We start from the raw sequence: 21,655 nt of genomic DNA, 5'->3' as shown, positions 1-21,655 counted from the left end.
GGCGGGGGCGGGGGTCAGAGGTAACTTTCTTGCTTTAACCCCTTCCTGCCTGGAAGGGAAGTTTCACAGCCACACCCCCCCTGGATTTTGGGGGGGGCTGAACCTGCCATCCCTGAACCCCTCCCCTGCCCCAGGCACAGTAACTAAGGGGGGGCCTCTTGTCATTCCATCCCCCCGGACCCCTGGGTCCCTCTCCCGGGCCCTGCACCCATCCCCCCAGCACAAGACAGGCTGCGTGTGGGGCGGGGGGGTGCAGGGTCCAGGCCCCCCCATCATTTTTCGGGGGGGGGGGTCAGAGTCCTTTCCGGGAGGCGGCGTCGGCCCGGCGGAGCTCAGCCTCGGGCACCAGCCCCAGGGCCCCCAGCGCCTGCACAAGCTGCTCCCGGGCGCAGCCGGCGAAGCTGTTGGAGAGGAAAGTGGGGAGCCCCCCGGCCCCGTCCCGCAGCGTGTAGAGGGGGACGCGCACCAGCCCCAGGACCTGCAACGAGACGGGCCGGCCGTGAGCCGCTGCCCCAGCCCCCTGCCAGCCCCCCATAGCTCCCCGTCCCCTCCCACTCAGCTCCCAGCCCCCCACTGCCCCCCAGCGCCCCCCACTCAGCTCCCAGCCCCCCACTGCCCCCCAGCGCCCCCCACTCAGCTCCCAGCCCCCTACTGCCCCCCACTCAGCTCCCAGCCCCCCACTGCCCCCCAGCGCACCCCACTCAGCTCCCAGCCCCCCACTCAGCTCCCAGCCCCCTACTGCCCCCCACTCAGCTCCCAGCGCCCCCCACTCAGCTCCCAGCGCCCCACTGCCTCCACTCAGCTCCCAGCGCCCCACTGCCCCCCAGCGCCCCCCACTCAGCTCCCAGCCCCACACTGCCCCTCAGCGCCCCCCACCGAGCCCCACACTGCCTCCCACCCAGCCCCCTGCCCCCCAGCCAGCTCCCAGCCCAGCCCCACCCCCCAGTGTCCCCCAGCCAGCCCCCCAGTGTCCCCCACTCAGCTCCCCGCCCCCCAGCACCTCCTGCCCCACACTGCTGCCCCCGCCCCCCACCTCCAGCCCGTGGTCTTTGGCTTTCGTGGCTCCGTCCTCCAGGGCCTGGAGCTGCTCCAGGCTGATCCGCTTGGCGTAGAAATGAGCCACCAGGCGCTGGGGCGTCTCCGCGCAGCGCGCCCCGAGATGGTCGCCCTCGGCCAGGCTCAGGGGGGCCGCCCCGGGCCCCAGCTCCTCCCGCAGCTCCCGGTTCAGCCCGGCCTCCAGGGAGCCGTCCTGGGGGTCCACGAACCCCCCCGGGAACCCCAGCCGCCCGTCAAAGCGCATCTGCATCTGCGGGGGAGGGGGCAGGGTTAGCGGGGGGCTCTGGGACAGTCCCCCCCCTTCCTGCAGGTTCACCCCCAGCCCCCTCCCAGGGCTCTCTGCCCCGCAGAGCCCCCCAGGGGATCCCCTCACAACAGCCCCCCACAGGGACCTCCATGTGAGCATCTCCTCCCCACCCCAGGCAGCTCCCCAGGGGGACACCCCCAGATCCCCCTAACTCAGCCCCCCAGCCCCTAGGGCTCCCCTAACTCAACCCCCCAGGGCCCACTGGAACCCCCTAACTCAGACTCCCAGCTGCCCCCAGAACTCAGCCCCCTGGAGTCCCCAGAACTCCCTAACTCAGCCCCCCCAAAACTCCCCAGATCCCCCTAACTCAGCCCCCCAGCCCCTAGGGCTCCCCTAACTCAACCCCCAGCCCTGAGGGCTCCCCTAACTCAACCCTGGGACCCCCAGCTCCCAGGGGCCCCCAGAACTCCCGAACTCACCCCCCCAAGACCCCAGAACCCCCTAACTCAGCCCCCCACCTCCCAGGAGTCCACCTAACTCAGCCCCCAGGGCCCCCGGAACCCCCTAACTCAGCCCCCCAGCCCCTAGGCTTCCCTAACTCAACCCCCCAGGGCCCACTGGAACCCCCTAACTCAGACCCCCAGCTCCCAGGAGTCCCCTTAACTCAGCCCCCCCAGCTCCCAGGGGTCCCCCTAACTCAGCCCCCGGAACCCCCTAACTCAGCCCCCCAGCTCCCAGGGGTCCCCCTAACTGAGCCCCCCAGCCCCCGGGCCCCCCACCAGCACGGCGTGGCGCAGCGGGACGCGCCCGAAGAGCCGGCCGGGGCAGGGCGCGCAGATCAGGGCGTGACACGCGTGTCTCCAGCCGGGCCCGAGCTGCAGCGCCTCGGCCCGGGACAGGATCCGCGACTCGCCCATCGCCGCCGCCTCCAGCCTCCTGCGGGGCCCCGCCCCTTTCTGCACGAGCGGGAGGGGCGGGGCGCGCCGCGGCCAATCAGCGCCCGCCAATGGAACGCGGAGACACGCACACCACGCGTGGGCGGGGCGAGTGGAACGTGAGCGATCAGCTGGGCCCAGAGGGCGGGGCTAGTGGAACGTAGCTCCCCCCATTCCGAGGTGCGGGGGGGCGGGAGGGGAACAGCTGGAAGAGGGGATCCAATCAGCGGGCAGGCGCCCCCCCAGCCCATGGGGCCCCCCAGAGTACAGCAGAGCCCCATGGGGGGGAAGGATGATGGCGAGAAGGCTGCCCCCCCCCCACAGTGGAGAGCAGGGGTCACCCCGCTGGAGCAGGGGGGGGCAGCAGAGAGATCTCCAGGGGGCCCTGGGATTGGGGGACAGCAGGGAGACTGGAGGAGGGGCTCTGGGTGCCCCCACGATGGAAGGGGAAGCTCGTGTAATAGGTATGAATACACCGCATGCCTCAGTTTCCCACATGTGGAACATGGTTAACCGGGGGGGGCTGTTCATTCTTTTCACACTATGACACCCCCCATCCCACCCTTGGCCACGGGAGGAGGGGGGGGGGGGCAACAGCAGCAAGTGACTAACAAACCCTCCTCAGGAAGCCGGGTGGGGGCAGCCCGTGGGGGGCCGGGGGCCTTAGAAGGGGCCAGGCTGTGTCCAGACCCCCCCACACCCCATCTTCACCCCACCAGCAGAGACCCTCTGGAGCGAGGAAGGGGGGGGGGGCGGGGCCCCAGGGGCGGTTCCATGCCAGGTGCCGCCCCCCGGCGGGAGGGCAGAGACCACACACACCCCACGGCTCAGCGGTGACCTTTATTGGGCTGGCTACCCCAGTGCCCCACCGCGGGGCCCTAGGAGGCCGAGTCGGAGGCCTCGGAACTGTCCTTTACATCCGTGCTCTCCGTGGCCTCGCTCACGTCCTTGCTGTCCCCCCCGCTGTCCTCGGGGGCCCCCGGGCCCCCCGTCACCCCCGGGCAGCAGTCGCCTCCGTGATTGGCCTTGTGCTCCAGCACCGGCTGCCGGGTCCGCTCCTTCAGCTCCAGCTGCCGCCTCAGCTGTGGGGAGAGGAGGGGTCAGGGGGGCCAGATGGCAGGGGCTGCGGGTCGGGAGTGAGGGGCACCGGCAGGGCTGGGGGGTTATGGGGCTGGAGGGTTATGGGGCTTCGGGTTGGGAGTGAGGGGCACCGGCAGGGCTGGGGGGTTATGGGGTTGCGGGTTGGGAGTGAGGGTCACTGGCAGGGCTGGGGGGTTATGGGGCTGGAAGGTTATGGGGCTGCGGGTCGGGAGTGAGGGGCACCGGCAGGGCTGGGGGGTTATGGGGCTGGAGGGTTATGGGGCTAGAGGGTCAGGAGTGAGGGGCACCGGCAGGGCTGGGGGGTTATGGGGCTGGAGGGTTATGGGGCTGCGGGTCAGGAGTGAGGGTCACCGGCAGGGCTGGGGGGTTATGGGGCTGGAGGGTTATGGGGTTGCGGGTCAGGAGTGAGGGTCACCGGCAGGGCTGGGGGGTTATGGGGCTGGGGGGTTATGGGGTTGCGGGTTGGGAGTGAGGGTCACCGGCAGGGCTGGGGGGTTATGGGGCTGGGGGGGACACACACACTCTCTGAACCTCGTCTGCCATCTGGGTCAGGTCCCGTTTCATGGCGTAGGCGTCCTCCCCGTCCGCGTAGTATTTGGGTTCCACCTCGCTGATCCTGGGGGGGGGGGGGGGAGGGGGCGCACATTAACCATCGGGGGGTGCCAGGTAGACACTGCCCTGCCCCCCCCACTGCCCCCTGCCCCTCTACTGCCCCCATCCCCCCAGCTGCCCCCCGGCCCCCCCCCACACTCACTGGAAGTTGAGGGTGTTGGAGTACAGGTGAAGAGCCGCCCGGTTACTGCAAGAGAAGGGACAGGGGGGTCAGTAAATGGGGGCACGAGGCCCCATAGGGGCTGGGTTCCCCCAAAGACAGGGCAGGGGGAGCAAGTGCCCAGCTGAGGCAGGGACTCTGGGCAGAGGTGGGGGGCTCAGGGGCAGTGGGGCGAGGTGGGGGGGCACTTGCTCTGGGGGGATTGGGTGAAGATCTGGGGGTTACCCAGCACCGGCAGCCGGGGGGCTGAGGTGTCACTGGCGGGGGGGGGGGGGGGAGAAGAGAGAGGGTTGGTGTGGTCTCAGGGTGTGTGTGCGCGCGCAGGGTGGGGGTGGGTGTGGCTGAAATGTGGGTGTGGCTGAAATGTGTGGGTGTGTAGGGGGGGGGTGTTTTCAACCTCCCGACAAGCAGCCTTTCAGGGAGGACAGTGAAAAGGCCGTGGCTCATTGGGGAAACGCACACACGCCCCAGGGTCACCCCAGGGACCGAGACAGCCCAACCCCCATAGGAAGTGTGGGGCCCAGGTAAGAGCTTTCCAGCAAGTGGGGAGAAGCTAGAAAAGGGGGACGATGACATCAGAGGGGCCCTCACTCTCCCTGCAACGACACACGGAAACACCGGAGGGGCAAGGACTGAACGGGGGACACGCTGGTCCGAGGCGAAGGGATTTTTCTCCTGGGAAAGCCGAGGCAGCTTGTGCCGCAAGCCCCAGCCGGCCCGTCCGTCGCGCCGGGGGAGGACTGGCCGATTGACACCCCAGGGAGGGGGCGACGCTCCGTTTGGGGGCTGTTTATTTGCTGGGTGAGCCGCTTCCATCTGCCGCTCTCCCTTAGCATCACTTCTGGACTCTCTCTCGGGCTGGTTTTGTCTAAGGCCAGTGTGTGGAAATCGGACCTGGGGGCCGAAAGCCGGGCAGATCCCCCTCCACATCGCGGGGGGTGGGGGTGTGTGGGGGGGGGGATGTCCCGAGCTGACGCTGGGCCGATCCCAGGTCCCAGCTGGGGGTCACTTGAGTAACTGGGCAGCTCCTTAGCTGAGCTCTCCAGGTGTGTCCCCACCTGTGTGCGCTGGTGGGATGGACGGACCCAATGGGACCCCAGTTCCGAGTGGGAGCCGGGGGGACCCGTCACAGGCGGGTTGGCGGTGTGAAGAAGGGGGTCCCGGGCAGTCCCGGGGCTGGGGGGGTCCCGTGGGGGGCTCACCTCTTGCGGACGTGCAGGGAGACGTACTTGGCGTTGAAGTTCTCGATCATGGCGCGGGACGCCTGGTCCATCAGCTTCTGCGCCAGCCCCAGGCGCCGGTGGGAGCGTTTGACGGCCTGGGGGGGGGGGGGGGGCAGGGGGGCGTCTTGACCTGCGCCCATTCCCCCCTCAAACAGGGCGCCCCCCAGTCTGCACCTGCCCCCCCACACCTGGGACCCCCCCTCGAACAGGGCGCCCCCTACCCCAGTCTGCACCTGCCCCCCCACGCCTGGGACCCCCCTCGAACAGGGCGCCCCCTACCCCAGTCTGCACCTGCCCCCCAATAGCCCCCAGGCACCCCTCTGCTCCAGACCCTCCTTTTTGCCTCCCCCACAATCTGGTAGCCTCCACCCCTCCTTCTCCCCTGCTCCAGCCCCTCCCCCCGTGAGCCCGCCACGCACCAGGGAGGTGATGTGTCCGTGGGGCAGGTCATCGGGGTCCTCCTCCCTAGGGCGACAGGAGAGAAGTCAGCACGGAGCCCGAGGGACGAGCCAGCCCCACGGGCAGACACGGGGGCACGAGGGGACCAGGGCAGGAGTGGGGGCGGGCAGGGCACAGGGGATTTGGAGCGTGCAGGGGAGGGGGGCAGAGGCACCAGGAAGGGGCTGTGGGGGGGTTGAGAGGGGAGAGGACGAGGGGGGCCAGGGCGGGGATTGGGGGGCTGCTGACGCCCCGGCCCCACAACTCACATCTTGGCCAGCACGTAGCCCACGATCTTGCCGTTCTCGTCCTCGGCGATGTAGGAGAGCTGGGGGGAGACGGGCCGGGGTGAGATTGGGGGCACAGGGGGGGAATTCCCCCCAGGACACGTCCCCTCCCGCCGGCCCATAACCCGGCTACCCCGGAACACCCCCTCCTCCTCCAGGCGTCCCGCCCCCCCCCTCCTCCTCCTCCTCCCGGGGGGGGACCCAGGCGTCCCGCCCCCCCTCCTCCCCCTCCCCGGGGGGACCCAGGCGCCCCCCTCCTCCCCCTCCCGGGGGGGGACCCAGGCGCCCCCCACCCCCCGGGGGGGACCCAGGCGCACCTGCGGCCAGGACAGCCCGTGGTAGAAGTAATATTTCATCTGGTAGTTCTCGGGCAGGCAGAGCAGGTTGCAATGCTGCATGTTCGTCAGGTCCTCGGGCTGCGGGGGGCGGCGTCAGCGCGGGACCCAGGCGTCCGGCCCCGCCCCTCCCAGCCCCCCCGGGACCTCCGAGACTCCCCCCCCCGGGAACCCAGGCGTCCGGCCCCGCCCCTCACCGCCCAGCCCCCCGGAACCTCCGAGACCCCCCCCCGGGAACCCAGGCGTCCGGCCCCGCCCCTCCCCGCCCAGCCCCCCCGGGACCTCCGAGACCCCCCCCCGGGAACCCAGGCGTCCGGCCCCCCCGGGACCTCCGAGACGCCCCCCCGGGAACCCAGGCGTCCGGCCCCTCCCCCCTCACCGCCGAGACCTCCCCCCGGGGAACCCAGGCGTCCGGCCCCTCCCCCCTCACCGCCCAGCCCCTCAGAGACCCCCCCGCCCCCAGGGAACCCAGGCGTCCGGCGCCCCCGCACCCGCGCGTTCCGGATGTTCATGGCTCCGGCTCCGGCTCCGCGTCTCTCTCCCGGCGGCGGCTCCGCGCGGCGGCCGAGACCCAGGGGGCGGATCCCGTCCCGGCCCCGCCTCCTCGAGCGGCTCCGGCCAATACCCTGCCCGGGCGGGGAGATAGGTGGCCGCGTGCAGCCAATCGCGGGGCGACGCCGGGGTCACGCCCCGCCCACGCGTCTCCGGAGTCAGCCAATCGCATGGCCAGACCGCAGGACGCGCCCCGCTCATTGGGTGCAGCCCCGGCCAATTGGCCGGAAGGAGGAGGGTTGATGTAAGTAGGCGGAGTCGATGTTGCTGTTCCCCGGACCGCGCTGCCGGCCAATCGGACAGTCCGATGGGGCACAAGTCCCGCCTCCCCAAAGAACGCACCAATCCCAATCCCGGAGGTTGGTTATGATTCACCTCCCCTCCCCTTTTAACCAATCACAGAGCACAACGCCTCGAGCTGTCCATTCACCTTCTAGGGAGAGTTGAGTGACGCGAGGACAGGACCGAAACAACCAATAACAGGCCACGAGGGGAGAGATTGACGCTTTCACCAGCCACTCACAGGCCGGCCAGCGCCTGCCCTTTAGATTCCGGCCTAGTCCTGCCAACAGCCAATCAGAAGCTGGCGTGGCCTACGGTGACAGCGGCATGGTCCAATGAGGGTGCAGCTACGGACATGTGCTAAGGCTGTGAGCTTCCCTATAGCAGTGACCCCCCCCCCCCCAGGAACCATGGGCGGGGGGGCGGGGTCAGATCTGGCGCTGGGTCCAGACCCCCCCGTGAGTCCTTAGAGGGGGGGGGCACAGCTGGTGGGTCCCTAACCCCCCCCGCACAAAGGGGGGGGGGGTACCAGCACATCCGGGGGGGCCTCTCGGGAGGGGCGCAGAGGTTGGGGGGGGCTGGGTCCCCCCCCCACACCTGCCCAGATGTGCAGCCGGCGGGGACAGGGACCGTCCGCACGTGGGCGAAACCCAACTGCGGGGGCTGGGAGCCCGGACTCCTGGGTTCTCTCCCTGGCTCTGGGAGGGGAGTGGGGGCTGGTGGTTAGAGCAGGGGGGGCTGGGAGCCCGGACTCCTGGGTTCTCTCCCCGGCTCTGGGAGGGGAGTGGGGGCTGGTGGTTAGAGCAGGGGGGGCTGGGAGCCAGGACTCCTGGGTTCTCTCCCCGGCTCTGGGAGGGGAGTGGGGGCTAGTGGATAGAGCAGGGGGGGCTGGGAGCCAGGACTCCTGGGTTCTCTCTCTGGCTCTGCGAGGGGAGTGGGGGCTGGTGGTTAGAGCAGGGGGGGGGCTGGGAGCCCGGACTCCTGGGTTCTCTCCCCGGCTCTGGGAGGGGAGTGGGGGCTAGTGGATAGAGCAGGGGGGGCTGGGAGCCCGGACTCCTGGGTTCTCTCCCCGGCTCTGGGAGGGGAGTGGGGGCTGGTGGTTAGAGAGGGGGGGCTGGGAGCCAGGACTCCTGGGTTCTCTCCCCAACTCTGGGAGGGGAGGGGGGCTGGTGGTCAGAGCAGGGGGCCTGGGAGCCAGGACTCCTGGGTTCTCTCCCCTGCTCTGGGAGGGGAGTGGGGGCTGGTGGTTAGAGCAGGGGGGGGGCTGGGAGCCCGGACTCCTGGGTTCTCCCCGGTTCCGGGAAGGGGCGGGGGGCTGATGGGTTTAGCCAAAAGCGGGTGGAAGTAGATTTGTTCGTGACGCCATCTACTGGTGATCAGCGCAAACTACACCGCGTCCGTCTATCACCCCCCCCCCCCGCTGGTGCCCCCCACCCCCAGTGATCACACAGCCTCTCTCTCCGTCCCCGCTTTTTATTGGGTTGACTTTCACAGGCGCAGATTTGGCCCCTCAGGGAGTGGGGTGTAAACGGGGGTCCCTTTGCTCCCCCAAATGGATCCAGGCCTCACCCGAGAGTGACCCCCCAGCCAGATTCCCCGCTAGCCCCCCAGGAAGCCCCCCAAAGCCAGAGCACCCAGGTTTGCAGCCCCCCCCCCGTGTCTGTCGCTGGGATCCTCAGGCCGCGGGGTCCCGGCTCAGCACCGAGGTGCCCGTGAGGGGGGAGTCGCTGGGCAGGGACCCGGCGCGGGGCCGGGGCAGCCGGGGGCACACGAGGCGACTCAGCTCCCCCGAGACACTGCTGCTGAAAGCCCCGTAAATCCAGGGGTTCGTGCAGCTGTTCAGGCTGGCCAGTAACATCAGCAGGGTGAAGGCTGGTCCTGGGGGGGAAGAGGGGGAGGTCAGCTCCGCCGGCGCCCCTCCCTCCCGACCCGCAGCCCCTGCCCCCCCACAGCTCCGCCGGCGCCCCTCACTCCCGACCCGCAGCCCCTGCCCCCCCACAGCTCCGCCGGCGCCCCTCACTCCCGACCCGCAGCCCCTGCCCCCCCACAGCTCTGCCGGCGCCCCTCACTCCCGACCCGCAGCCCCTGCCCCCCCACAGCTCCGCCGGTGCCCCTCACTCCCGACCCGCAGCCCCTGCCCCCCCACAGCTCCGCCGGTGCCCCTCACTCCTGACCCCGCAGCCCCCCACCCGCCCCAGGCCTGCCGGTGCCCCTCACTCCCGACCTGCACCCCCCCCACAGCCCTGCCCTGCCGGTGCCCCTCACGCCTGGCCACAGCCCCCGTTAGCCGGACCCTGCCCTCCCCTGCTCTGCCGGTGCCCCTCACTCCCGATCCGCAGCCCCTGCCCCCCCACAGCTCCGCCGGCGCCCCTCACTCCCGACCCGCAGCCCCTGCCCCCCCACAGCTCCGCCGGCGCCCCTCACTCCCGACCCGCAGCCCCTGCCCTCCCACAGCTCCGCCGGCGCCCCTCACTCCCGACCCGCAGCCCCTGCCCTCCCACAGCTCCGCCGGTGCCCCTCACTCCCGACCCGCAGCCCCTGCCCCCCCACAGCTCCACCGGTGCCCCTCACTCCCAACCCGCAGCCCCTGCCATCCCAGCCCTGCCGGTGCCCCTCACTCCCGACACGCAGCCCCTGCCATCCCAGCCCTGCCGGTGCCCCTCACTCCCGACCCGCAGCCCCCTGCCCCCCCACAGCTCCGCCGGCGCCCCTCACTCCCGACCCGCAGCCCCCTGCCCCCCCACAGCTCCGCCGGTGCCCCTCCCTCCCGACCCGCAGCCCCTGCCCCCCCACAGCTCCGCCGGTGCCCCTCACTCCCGACCCGCAGCCCCTGCCCCCCCACAGCTCCGCCGGTGCCCCTCACTCCCGACCCACAGCCCCCTGCCCCCCCACAGCTCCACCGGTGCCCCTCACTCCCGACCCGCAGCCCCTGCCCCCCCACAGCTCCACCGGTGCCCCTCACTCCCAACCCGCAGCCCCCTGCCATCCCAGCCCTGCCGGTGCCCCTCACTCCCGACCCGCAGCCCCCTGCCCCCCCACAGCTCCGCCGGCGCCCCTCACTCCCGACCCGCAGCCCCCTGCCCCCCCACAGCTCCGCCGGTGCCCCTCACTCCCGACCCGCAGCCCCCTGCCCCCCCACAGCTCCGCCGGTGCCCCTCACTCCCGACCCACAGCCCCTGCCCCCCCCACAGCTCCGCCGACGCCCCTCACTCCCGACCCGCAGCCCCTGCCCCCCCACAGCTCCGCCGACGCCCCTCACTCCCGACCCGCAGCCCCTGCCCCCCCACAGCTCCGCCGGCGCCCCTCCCTCCCGACCCGCAGCCCCTGCCCCCCCACAGCTCCGCCGGCGCCCCTCACTCCCGACCCGCAGCCCCTGCCCCCCCACAGCTCCGCCGGCGCCCCTCACTCCCGACCCGCAGCCCCTGCCCTCCCACAGCTCCGCCGGCGCCCCTCACTCCCGACCCGCAGCCCCCTCCCCCCCCACAGCTCCGCCGGTGCCCCTCACTCCCGACCCGCAGCCCCTGCCCCCCCACAGCTCCGCCGGCGCCCCTCACTCCCGACCCGCAGCCCCTGCCCCCCCACAGCTCCGCCGGCGCCCCTCACTCCCGACCCGCAGCCCCCTGCCCCCCCACAGCTCCACCGGTGCCCCTCACTCCCGACCCGCAGCCCCTGCCCTCCCACAGCTCCGCCGGCGCCCCTCACTCCCGACCCGCAGCCCCTGCCATCCCAGCCCTGCCGGCGCCCCTCACTCCCGACCCGCAGCCCCTGCCCCCCCACAGCTCCGCCGGTGCCCCTCACTCCCGACCCGCAGCCCCCTGCCCCCCCACAGCTCTGCCGGCGCCCCTCACTCCCGACCCGCAGCCCCTGCCCTCCCACAGCTCCGCCGGTGCCCCTCACTCCCTCCCGACCCGCAGCCCCTGCCCCCCCACAGCTCCGCCGGCGCCCCTCACTCCCGACCCGCAGCCCCTGCCCTCCCACAGCTCCGCCGGCGCCCCTCACTCCCGACCCGCAGCCCCTGCCCCCCCACAGCTCCGCCGGCGCCCCTCACTCCCGACCCGCAGCCCCTGCCCTCCCACAGCTCTGCCGGCGCCCCTCACTCCCGACCCGCAGCCCCCTGCCAGCCCAGCCCTGCCGGCGCCCCTCACTCCCGACCCACAGCCCCTGCCAGCCCAGCCCTGCCGGCGCCCCTCACTCCCGACCCGCAGCCCCTGCCCTCCCACAGCTCCGCCGGTGCCCCTCACTCCCGACCCGCAGCCCCTGCCCCCCCACAGCTCCGCCGGTGCCCCTCACTCCCGACCCACAGCCCCTGCCCCCCCACAGCTCCGCCGGTGCCCCTCACTCCCGACCCACAGCCCCTGCCCTCCCACAGCTCCGCCGGTGCCCCTCACTCCCGACCCGCAGCCCCTGCCCTCCCACAGCTCTGCCGACGCCCCTCACTCCCGACCCGCAGCCCCTGCCCTCCCACAGCTCTGCCGGCGCCCCTCACTCCCAACCCGCAGCCCCTGCCCTCCCACAGCTCCGCCGGTGCCCCTCACTCCCGACCCGCAGCCCCTGCCCCCCCACAGCTCCGCCGGCGCCCCTCACTCCCGACCCGCAGCCCCCCTGCCAGCCCACAGCTCCGCCGGTGCCCCTCACTCCCGACCTGCACCCCCCCACTGCCCTGCCCTGCCGGTGCCCCTCACGCCTGCCCCACAGCCCCCATTAGCCGGGCCCTGCCCTCCCCTGCTCTGCCGGTGCCCCTCACTCCCGACCTGCAACCCCCCACAGCCCTGTCCTGCCCTGCCGGTGCCCCTCACGCCTGGCCACAGCCCCCGTTAGCCGGGCCCTGCCCTCCCCTGCTCTGCCGGTGCCCCTCACTCCCGATCCGCAGCCCCCTGCCCCCCCCCCCCCCGGCCCTGCTGATGCCCTCATTCCCTGCCTGCAGTCTCCTAGTGAGGTCTCTGGGCTCGGAACTGGGTCGGTTTGGGGGGGTGGAGATGGGGCCAGCGGGGGTAAAGTCTCCGGTCTTGGGGTGTGTGTGCAGGGGGTGAGGTCTCCGAGCAGGGGGGAGGTGGGGGGAGTGCAGGGGGGGTGAGGTCTCTGGGCCGGGGGGGTACAGAGGGGGTGCAAGGGGTGAGGTCTCTGGGCCGTGGTGAGGTGGGGGGTGCAGGGGGTGAGGTGGGGGGGTGCAGGGGGGAGGTGGCAGGGGGGGGTGAGGTCTCCGGGCTGGGGCGAGGTGGGGGGGTGAGGTCTCTGGGCTGGTAGGGGTGCTGGGGGGATCCAGGGGTGAGGTGGGGGGGTGCAGGGGGTGAAGTCTCCGGGCAGGGGGGAGGTGGGAGAGGTGCAGGGGGAGTGAGGTCTCTGGGCCGGGGCGAGGTGGGGGGGTGAGGTCTCTGGGCTGGTAGGGGTGCTGGGGGGATCCAGGGGTGAGGTGGGAGGGGTGCAGGGGAGGGTGAGGTCTCTGGGCCGGGGCGAGGTGGGGGGGTGAGGTCTCCAGGCAGGGGGGAGGTGGGAGAGGTGCAGGGGGAGTGAGGTCTCTGGGCCGGGGCGAGGTGGGAGGTGCAGGGGGTGAGGTGGGGGGGTGCGGGGGGGAGGTGGCAGGGGGGGTGAGGTCTCCGGGCCGGGGCAAGGTGGGGGGTGCAGGGGGGAGGTGGCAGGGGGGGTGAGGTCTCCAGGCTGGGGGGGTGCACGGGAGGTCCAGGGGGGAGGTGGGAGGGGTACGGGGGGGTGAGGTCTCCGGGCCGGGGCGAGGTGGGGGGTGCAGGGAGTGAGGTCTCTGGGGGGAGGCGGGGGGGTGAGGTCTCCAGCCCGCGGGGGTCTCACCTTCTACAGGCGCCCGGGGGTCCCACACGGCCCAGAGCTGGACGCAGAAGTAGGGGGCCCAGCAGAACACGTAGACGAGCACAATGACCAGCGTCATGCGCAGCGTCTTGGCCACGGCGGCCGAGACCCCCCTGCCCTGGGCCCCCCGGGGGCCCCGCCCCAGGCTCCTGGCCACCTCGCGGAAGATCAGGGCCTGGCAGGCGGCGATGAAGAGGCTGGGCAAGGCGAAGACCATCAGGGTGACCCAGGTGACGTAGGCCCGGGCCCCCCAGGGCTCGGCGAAGGTGGCCCAGCAGTCGCTGGCTCCCTCGGGCAGCCGCACCTTGGAGAAGATGAAGAGCTGGGGCAGGCTGAGGAGCAGCGCGGATCCCCATGCTGCCACCAGCGGCGCCTTCCAGCTGACGCGGCCCCGCCGGAAGGCCACCGCCGGCCGGCAGATGGCCCGGTGCCTGTCGTAGGTCATGGCCAGGATGACGTAGGACGAGGCGAACATGGCCACCACCTGCAGGTACTTGACGGCCCGGCACAGGGGGTCGGGGCCCAGGAAGCGGTCGGTGACGTCCCACAGCAGCTGGGGCAGCACCTGGAAGAGGGCCACGGCCAGGTCGGCCAGGCACAGGTGGCACATGAAGCGGTGCATGGGGGCGGAGCGAGCGCGGCGCCGGCCCAGCGCCCCCAGAACCAGCCCGTTGCTCAGCGTGGCCAGCAGGAAGACCACGGTCAAGACGGTGACCTCGGCGACGGCCAGGCGGGGTCGCGGTCGTCCGGGAGGGAGGCGTTGGGAGCCAGGGAGGCGTTGGCCATGGCGGGCTGCAGGGAGAGGGAGGGGGTGAGGGGGGCAGCGTGCGGTGACAACGCGACACCACGATGCAGCCACGCAGTGTCACGGAGCAGTGCAGAGCCGCACAACAACGCAGGGGAACAGCGTCGTTCCAGGCAGCCGCTGCACCAGCCAACGCCACGCGACGCACGCCTGCAGGCCAACAACGCGACACAACCCTGCACCTGACACACCCTGCAGGCCAACAACGCGACACAACCCTGCAAGCCAACAACGCGACACAACCTGCACCTGACACACCTCTGCAAGCCAACAACGCGACACAACCCTGCAACTGACACACCCTGCAAGGCAACAACGCGACACAACCCTGCAGGCCAACACACGCCTACAAGGCAACAACACGACACAACCCTGCAACTGACACACCCCTGCAAGCCAACAACGCGACACAACCCTGCAGGCCAACAACGCGACACAACCCTGCAACCTGACACACCTCTGCAAGCCAACAACGCGACACAACCCTGCAACTGACACACCCCTGCAAGGCAACAACGCGACACAACCCTGCAGGCCAACACACACCTACAAGGCAACAACACGACACAACCCTGCAACTGACACACCCCTGCAAGGCAACAGTGCGACGCAACACAACCCTGCAACCTGACACACCTTTGCAAGCCAACAACGCAACACAACCCTGCAACCTGACACACCTCTGCAAGCCAACAACGCAACACAACCCTGCAACCTGACACACCTCTGCAAGGCAACAACGCGACACAACCCTGCAGGCCAACAACGCGACACAACCCTGCAACTGACACCCCTGCAAGGCAACAACGTGACAACCCTGCAGGCCAACAACGCGACACAACCCTGCAACCTGACACACCCCTGCAAGCCAACAACGCGACACAACCCTGCAACATGACACACCCCTGCAAGGCAACAACGCGACACAACCCTGCAGGCCAACAACGCGACACAACCCTGCAACCTGACACACCCCTGCAAGCCAACAACGCGACACAACCCTGCAACTGTCACACCCCTGCAAGGCAACAACCCGACACACGCCTGCAAGGCAACAACGCGACACAACCCTGCAAGGCAACAACGTGACACAATCCTGCAGGCCAACAACGCGACACAACCCTGCAACCTGACACACCTCTGCAAGCCAACAACGCGACACAACCCTGCAACTGACACACCCCTGCAAGGCAACAACGTGACAGAACCCCTGCAAGGCATCAATGCGACACAACCCTGCAACCCAACACAGCCATGCAACCCAACAACGCGACACAACCCTGCAAGGCAACAACGCGACACAGCCATGCAACCCAACAACCCAACACACCCCTGCAAGCCACCAACGTGACACACTCCTGCAAACCAACAACGCGACACACCCCTGCAAGCCAACAACCCAACACAACCCTGCAACCCACACACACCCCTGCAGTGAAACACGCGGGCTGAGGCACAAAGCAGTCGCACAATGCACCGCTCGACCCCAGCAAGCAACACAATCTGGGGAAGAGGCAACACAAGCGCCCAGTGTGGCCCGCGCCACGCTGGTGCCCGGCGAACGAACGCTGCAGGCTCAGGGCCGTGACACTGCAGACGCGACGCACAATGCAGTGCAGGTCACCAGGCCAATGCAACACAACCCCAACCAGCCCAAGCCCAGCGCGGGGCCCCCGTCACACCCAGCCGTGTCATCGCACAATGCGGCCAGGTCCCCTCCCGCTGGCCTGACAGGGTAACCTCACCCGGGCCGGCGCCTGGGGCTGTTCCCGCAGACTGGACCCTTCTAGGCGCAGCCGCGGGGGACCCTGGCCAGCGCCCCTGGGAGGGCCAGACACCCCCGTTCATGTGGGGAAACTGAGGCACAGGGAGGGCAAATAACTTGGCCATGGTCACCCAGTGAGTCAGTAATAGACTCAGGGAGAAAACCCAGGAGTCCAGGCTCCCAGTCCCCCCTCCCCCGCTCTAAGCACTACCCCCTCTCCTCCCCCCTTCTAGCTCTGCACCCCTAGTTCTGGGAGGGGGCTGGCGGGTTGGAGCCGGGGGGGGGAGCCAGGACGCCTGGGTTCTCCCCAAACTGATAAATAGGGTCCCTGCACTTACCTTTTTGCAGGACACCCACCAGCTGCGGGTGGAGTTTTCTTTCAGGGTTCACCCCCTGTTGGTCTGGGACCCCCCCCAGAATAAACCCAGCCACAGAGACTCCCCCTCCCGATCTCCTGGGTTCTTTTCCCAGCCCCTCCTTCCCTGGAGAGGTGGAAGCGAAAGTGCAGGACCCCCCAGAGATGAGAGCCGGGGCTCTGCTGAGAGACGGGCAGAGTAATGGGGGGGGCTGGGGCGGGGCTTAAAACCAGCAGGTGACTGAACCCCCCCCCCCCCCGCGGGGTAAGAGAACGAAGGCAGGTCCTGGAGTCCAGCCAGAATAAATAAAGATCTTGGTGGATTCCGACCCCCAGCAGGATGGGGGGGGGGTGACCTGCCTTCCCAGAGCTGGGACAGAACCCAGGAGTCCGGGCTCCCAGCCCCGCCTGCTCTAACCACCAGCCCCCTCTCCCCTCCCAGAGCCGGGAAGAGAACCCAGGAGTCCGGGCTCCCAGCCCCGCCTGCTCTAACCACCAGCCCCCTCTCCCCTCCCAGAGCTGGGAAGAGAACCCAGGAGTCCGGGCTCCCAGCCCCTCCCCCCGCTCTAAGCACCAGACCCCACTCCCCTCCCAGAGCCAGGGAGAGAACCCAGGAGTCCGGGCTCCCAGCTCCCCCCCCCTCCGCTCTAACCACCAGACCCCACTCCCCTCCCAGCGCCGGGAGAGAACCCAGGAGTCCGGGCTCCCAGCCCCCCCGCTCTAACCACCAGCCCCCTCTCCCCTCCCAGAGCCGGGAAGAGAACCCAGGAGTCCGGGCTCCCAGCCCCTCCCCCCGCTCTAAGCACCAGACCCCACTCCCCTCCCAGCGCCGGGAGAGAACCCAGGAGTCCAGGCTCCCAGCCCCCCCCTGCTCTAACCACCAGCCCCCACTCCCCTCCCAGCGCCGGGAGAGAACCCAGGAGTCCGGGCTCCCAGCGCCCCCTGCTCTAACCACCAGCCCCCACTCCCCTCCCAGAGCCGGGGAGAGAACCCAGGAGTCCTGGCTCCCAGCCCCCCCTGCTCTAACCACCAGCCCCCACTCCCCTCCCAGAGCCGGGGAGAGAACCCAGGAGTCCTGGCTCCCAGCCCCCCCTGCTCTAACCACCAGCCCCCACTCCCCTCCCAGAGCCGGGGAGAGAACCCAGGAGTCCTGGCTCCCAGCCCCCCCTGCTCTAACCACCAGCCCCCACTCCCTCCCAGAGCCGGGGAGAGAACCCAGGAGTCCTGGCTCCCAGCCCCCCCTGCTCTAACCACCAGCCCCCACTCCCCTCCCAGAGCCGGGGAGAGAACCCAGGAGTCCTGGCTCCCAGCCCCCCCTGCTCTAACCACCAGCCCCCACTCCCCTCCCAGAGCCGGGGAGAGAACCCAGGAGTCCTGGCTCCCAGCCCCCCCTGCTCTAACCACCAGCCCCCACTCCCCTCCCAGAGCCGGGGAAGAGAACCCAGGAGTCCTGGCTCCCACCCCTGGAGATTTAGGGACTTTAAGGCTGTTACAACAGCTTCCCCCTGCCCAGGAATTCACACCCCCCCCCAGGCCACCACCCCCCCCGCCCCAATGTTTCTTGCACGTCATTCAACGCCTCATTAGTCGGGGACTCATGCTAGGAAGATGGTATCAACTTCTAGGGACTGGGGCAGAGGCCGGGAGCCCGGACTCCTGGGTTCTCTCCTGGCTCTGGGAGGGGGGTGGGGCTGGGAGCTGGTGGTCACAGCTGGGGGGAGCCCAGGACCAGGCTAGCAGGGGCTGCGGGTCGGGAGCGAGGGGCGCCGGCGGAGCTGCGGGTCGGGAGTGGGGGGCGCCGGCGGGGCTGGGGGGCTGCGGGTCGGGAGTGGGGGGCAACGCCTGTGGGGCTGGGGGGCTGCGGGTCGGGAGTGGGGGGCAACGCCTGTGGGGCTGGGGGGCTGCGGGTCGGGAGTGAGGGGCGCCGGCGGGGCTGGGGGGCTGCGGGTCGGGAGTGGGGGGCGCCGGCGGGGCTGGGGGCTGCGGGTCGGGAGTGAGGGGCGCCGGCGGGGCTGGGGGCTGCGGGTCGGGAGTGGGGGGCGCCGGCGGGGCTGGGGGCTGCGGGTCGGGAGTGGGGGGCAACGCCGGCGGGGCTGCGGGTCGGGAGTGAGGGGCGCCGGCGGGGCTCGGGGCTGCGGGTCGGGAGTGGGGGGCGCCGGCGGGGCTGGGGGGCTGCGGGTCGGGAGTGGGGGGCGCCGGCGGGGCTGGGGGGCTGCGGGTCGGGAGTGGGGGGCAACGCCTGTGGGGCTGGAATTTCCTGTTGCAGCTTCACTGGGCAGCCGGAATCACCATAAAATTGTTTCCTTGTTTTTCGCCCCCCCCCCCGTCCCCAGCCAGCCAATCACCACCCCTAATGCAGGGCTGGGAGCCCGGACTCCTGGGTTCTCTCCCCGGCTCTGGGAGGGGAGGAGAGGGGAGGGGAGTGGAATCTGGTGGTTAGAGTGGGGGGGGGCTGGAAGCTGAGACCCCTGGGGGGCCATTCCCGTGGGGGGGGGCAGCCCAGCTTCTGGGTCCCGGGCCCAGGCTGGGGGGGGGGGGGGGGGGGTTCGCGACAGAAAAGGCTCCGGACGCAGCCGCCTGAAAGGAGTAAAAAGGTTTTGCTTTATTCTGACCAGGCAGATTCGGCTCCGGACCCAGGCGTCCGGCAGACCCTGCCCCCCGCTCCGGCAGCTGTGCACACAGACATCACAGATCGGGGCGGGACGGGGGATGGTGGGTCAGAGCAGGGCAGGCTGGGAGCCAGGACTCCTGGGTTCTCTCCCCAGCTCTGGGATGGGAGTGGGGGCTGGTGGGTCACAGCAGGGGGGGCTGGGAGCCAGGACTCCTGGGTTCTCTCCCCGGCTCTGGGAGGGAAGTGGGAGGGCTGGTGTTTGGGGGGCAGTGGGGGGCTCGGGGGCAGTGGGATCTGCTGGGGGGAGGAGGGGGAAGTGGGGGGCTCAGGGGTGGCAGGATCTGCTGGGGGGTGGGGGCCAGTGGGGGGCTTGGTAGCAGTGGGATCTGGGTTCGGGGGGCTCAGGGGGAAGGGGGGGCTTGGAATCTGCTGGGGGGAGGGGGCAGTGGGATCTGGGGTTCGGAGGGATCAGGGGGAAGTGGGGGGCTCGGGGGCAGTGGGATCTGGGGGTTCAGGGGGAAGTGGGGGTCTCAGGATCTGCTGGGGGGGAAGAGGGGGGCAGGTGTCTCCCCTGCCAGACTCAGACAAACGATGAACTGACCAGACACGAATCACAGACACGACATAAAAACCACCCTGGGGGGGAGCATCTGGGAGGGGCTTTTGTCCCCCCCCCTCCCCCCGCCTGACTGAGTGTCTTTGTGCTTCACGCCCCCGGTTCCGATCCTGGGGGGCCCCTGTAGGGCAGGGGGGGCTGGAGCAGCATTGGGGGACTCCCCAAATCTCCCCCTTGTCTGAGCAGCCAGGCATGTCCAGGAGCAGCACCAGGGGCCCCCCTCTGTCCTGCTCTGTCGGGATGGGGCTCCCCCAGTCCTGGACAAGTGGGGGGCCCCGGGTCCTGCGATGGTGGCGACGTGGGGGAGGCAGGATCACCCCCAAATCCTGGCACATGGGGGAGAAAGCGAGTCTCCAGGCCTGGCCCCGCCCGCTCAGACGGTGGTGACGGACAGCAGCGGGTTGTAGACCCGGTGCCCGTCGGCCGAGCGGGCGCCGTGCGCCAGCATCTCCTGGATCGTGATCCAATTGTCCAGGATGCGCCGGCTGCGTTTCTTGAGGCTCTTGCGGTGGCTGAGGGCCAGGATGGTGAGCTGGTCGGGGGCCCCCGGGGCCCCCCCCGCCTCCCGCTGCCAGTCGAGCCGGCTCTGCAGCATGAGTTCCCGGCGCCGGCGCTGCTCCCGGGCCCGCAGCAGCTGCTGCTTGCGCTCCTCCTTGCTCCAGTACCGGCCCATCTTCATCTCGCTGACGGCGTCGTCGTCCGTGGTCATGCCGCTCCGCTCCTCCCGGATCTTCAGCGCCCGCGCCTTGAGCAGCCGGTCCCGGCCCGGGCGCCGGGTGCCCTCGCCCCGCGCCTTCCCCTTCCACTCCGCCCGGGCGCCGCCCGCCAGCCCGCCGGGCGCCGGGCTCTCGTCCCGCGCCCGGCGCGCCAGCCCGGGGCTGCCCTCCCGGGGGCGCCGGAGCCGGCCCGGCTTGGGCGGGGGGTCGGGGCGCGGGCCGGGGCTCTCCAGCAGCGGGGTGCTCCGGCAGCTCTCGCCCGTGTTGTAGGCGCTGGTGCTGTCCTTCTCCGAGCGCTCGGGCACCTCGGTGATGTCGGCCAGCGGGGCCGGGGGGGGGCCCCTCGCCGGCCGGGGGGGGCCCCCCCTCCTCCTCCAGCAGCCAGGCCTTGAGACAGCGCTCGCGCAGCCGCTGCATCTTCTGCGCCCGAAGGATGTTGCGGCATTTGAACTGGAGGTGCCGCAGCTCCTCCTCCAGCAGCGCCGCGCGGTTGCGGTTGAGGTCGAGGTCCAGGCCGGGCCGCAGGGCGCCGGGGCCGTTCCCGTTGGCCAGGTGCCCCCGCAGCTCCAGCAGCTCCCGGTACCGCTCGGACTCGGCGTCCGTCAGCCCCGGCACCTCGGGCGCGGGCAGCAGCGAGTCCAGGCTGAAGTGGAAGTCCCGGGCCTGCAGCGGGGCCGGGGCGACGCTGGGGGGCCGGGGTGCCGGCCGAGCTGGGGGGGCTCGTCCCCCAGCAGGTCGTGCTCCGAGCTCTCCTCGTTCCGGGTGCTCTCGTCCGTCCGGCCCACCCCGCTGTCCAGCTCCTGGCTGGGGGGGAGCGGGGGGCCGGCGCTGGGCGGGGCAGGGGCCGCGGCAGGCTGGGGGGGCAGAGATGGGGGAGATTGAGGTGAAGCTGACTTTAATTCAGACGCAACCCGGCCCCCAGCACCCTGCCGAGCCCCCTGCCCAGCCCCCGCCCCCTGGCTTCCCTTCCCCAGCCCCCCAGTTCCCCGCCCCCCAGCATCCCTGGTCCAGCCCCCCGGTTCCCCGTTCCCCGGCACCCCCGCCGAGCCCCCTGCCCCCCGGCTCCCCCTGCCCAGCCCCCCGGTTCCCCGCCCCCAGCATCCCTGGTCCAGCCCCCTGCCCCTCAGCTCCCCCTGACCAGCCCCCCGGTTCCCCGCCCCCCGGCATCCCCAGGCCAGCCCCCCAGTTCCCCACCCCCTGGCATCCCTGCTGAGCCCCCTCCCCATGGCTCCCCCTGCCCAGCCCCCTGGTTCCCCACCCTCCGAGGGGCAGCGGGCCCTGACTGCCAGGGGAGAGCCCCTCCGCCCAGCCCCCTGCCAAACCCCCACTCATGACTCCCACTGCCTAGCCCCCTCCCCACAGCGCCCCCTGCCCAGCCCCCTGCCCCACGGCGCCCCTCACCTGCTGCCCAGGGGTCGCTCGGGGTCTCATTTCGCGTTCGTGCTCGGAGCCGAAGTCGTCCAGGAAATCGTCACGGTCACTGTCCTTCCAGCGCCGGGAGAGCTGGGGGGGGACGGGCGATGGGGGCAGCGGAGGGTGAAACTGCAGCCCCCCCCCACCAGTCATAGCCCCCCCGCATCAGTCCCAGGCAGGCCCCCCAATCCCCAACAGCCCCCTGATCCCCCCACTGGGGAAGGGTCAGCCCCCAACCCACCCTGTGCCCCACCCCCCATTCCTGCCTCTTGGACCCCCAAATACCCCCCTGCCTCCCACATCCTCCCAGCCCCCCAACTTCCACC

The 21,655-nt window shown here is 71.1% G+C and overlaps 3 protein-coding genes and 1 pseudogene across 4 annotated transcripts; all 4 read right to left on the bottom strand.

Annotated features, from left to right (window-relative positions):
- Positions 1 to 76: 76 nt before the first annotated feature.
- LOC135976282 (U8 snoRNA-decapping enzyme-like) lies at positions 77 to 2,274 on the bottom strand. The gene is made up of 3 exons (XM_065571309.1): positions 2,083 to 2,274; positions 1,034 to 1,306; positions 77 to 478 (listed from the first exon to the last, which is right to left on the bottom strand). The coding sequence occupies exons 1-3, from the start codon at positions 2,218 to 2,220 to the stop codon at positions 293 to 295; spliced, it is 597 nt and encodes a 198-aa protein (XP_065427381.1). The 5' UTR covers positions 2,221 to 2,274; the 3' UTR covers positions 77 to 292.
- A 791-nt stretch (positions 2,275 to 3,065) lies between these two features.
- On the bottom strand, positions 3,066 to 7,042 carry LOC135976281 (N-alpha-acetyltransferase 10). 2 transcript variants are annotated; one of them, XM_065571308.1, is made up of 8 exons: positions 6,886 to 7,042; positions 6,377 to 6,475; positions 6,042 to 6,100; positions 5,754 to 5,799; positions 5,314 to 5,429; positions 4,094 to 4,138; positions 3,860 to 3,955; positions 3,066 to 3,320 (listed from the first exon to the last, which is right to left on the bottom strand). In XM_065571308.1, exons 1-8 carry the CDS (start codon positions 6,904 to 6,906, stop codon positions 3,317 to 3,319), a joined length of 486 nt encoding a protein of 161 aa, XP_065427380.1. In that variant the 5' UTR covers positions 6,907 to 7,042; the 3' UTR covers positions 3,066 to 3,316. The 2 variants fall into 2 exon arrangements, with proteins under 2 accessions (XP_065427380.1, XP_065427379.1); XM_065571307.1 differs by having other exon boundaries at positions 3,871 to 3,955.
- Positions 7,043 to 8,849: 1,807 nt separating this feature from the next.
- Positions 8,850 to 13,834, bottom strand: LOC135976283 (vasopressin V2 receptor-like). The gene is given in 3 exon segments (XM_065571313.1): positions 8,850 to 9,106; positions 13,031 to 13,780; positions 13,783 to 13,834. Coding segments are annotated over 3 exon segments (1,005 nt in total). The 3' UTR covers positions 8,850 to 8,903.
- A 4,721-nt stretch (positions 13,835 to 18,555) lies between these two features.
- Positions 18,556 to 21,482, bottom strand: LOC135976242 (PDZ domain-containing protein 4-like; annotated as a pseudogene).
- Between the last annotated feature and the right edge of the window lie 173 nt (positions 21,483 to 21,655).

Source organism: Chrysemys picta, chromosome 17 (assembly GCF_011386835.1).
Source record: "Chrysemys picta bellii isolate R12L10 chromosome 17, ASM1138683v2, whole genome shotgun sequence".
NCBI classification, from domain to species: domain Eukaryota; kingdom Metazoa; phylum Chordata; order Testudines; family Emydidae; genus Chrysemys; species Chrysemys picta.
This window is presented reverse-complemented; position numbering and strand designations above follow the sequence as displayed.

Excerpts from the sequence above, each read along its gene's own strand:
- LOC135976281 (XM_065571307.1), bottom strand. The coding sequence starts at position 6,906 with ATGAACATCCGGAACGCGCGG. Across the intron at positions 6,101-6,376 it reads ACGGGCTGTCCTGGCCGCAG|CTCTCCTACATCGCCGAGGA; the intron begins GTGCGCCTGGGT and ends GTCTCCCCCCAG. Across the intron at positions 3,956-4,093 it reads TCCAACACCCTCAACTTCCA|GATCAGCGAGGTGGAACCCA; the intron begins GTGAGTGTGGGG and ends CCCCCCCCCCAG.
- LOC135976282 (XM_065571309.1), bottom strand. The coding sequence starts at position 2,220 with ATGGGCGAGTCGCGGATCCTGTCCCGGGCCGAGGCGCTGCAGCTCGGG. Across the intron at positions 1,307-2,082 it reads CGCTGCGCCACGCCGTGCTG|ATGCAGATGCGCTTTGACGG; the intron begins GTGGGGGGCCCG and ends CCTCCCCCGCAG. Across the intron at positions 479-1,033 it reads CCAAAGACCACGGGCTGGAG|GTCCTGGGGCTGGTGCGCGT; the intron begins GTGGGGGGCGGG and ends GTCTCGTTGCAG.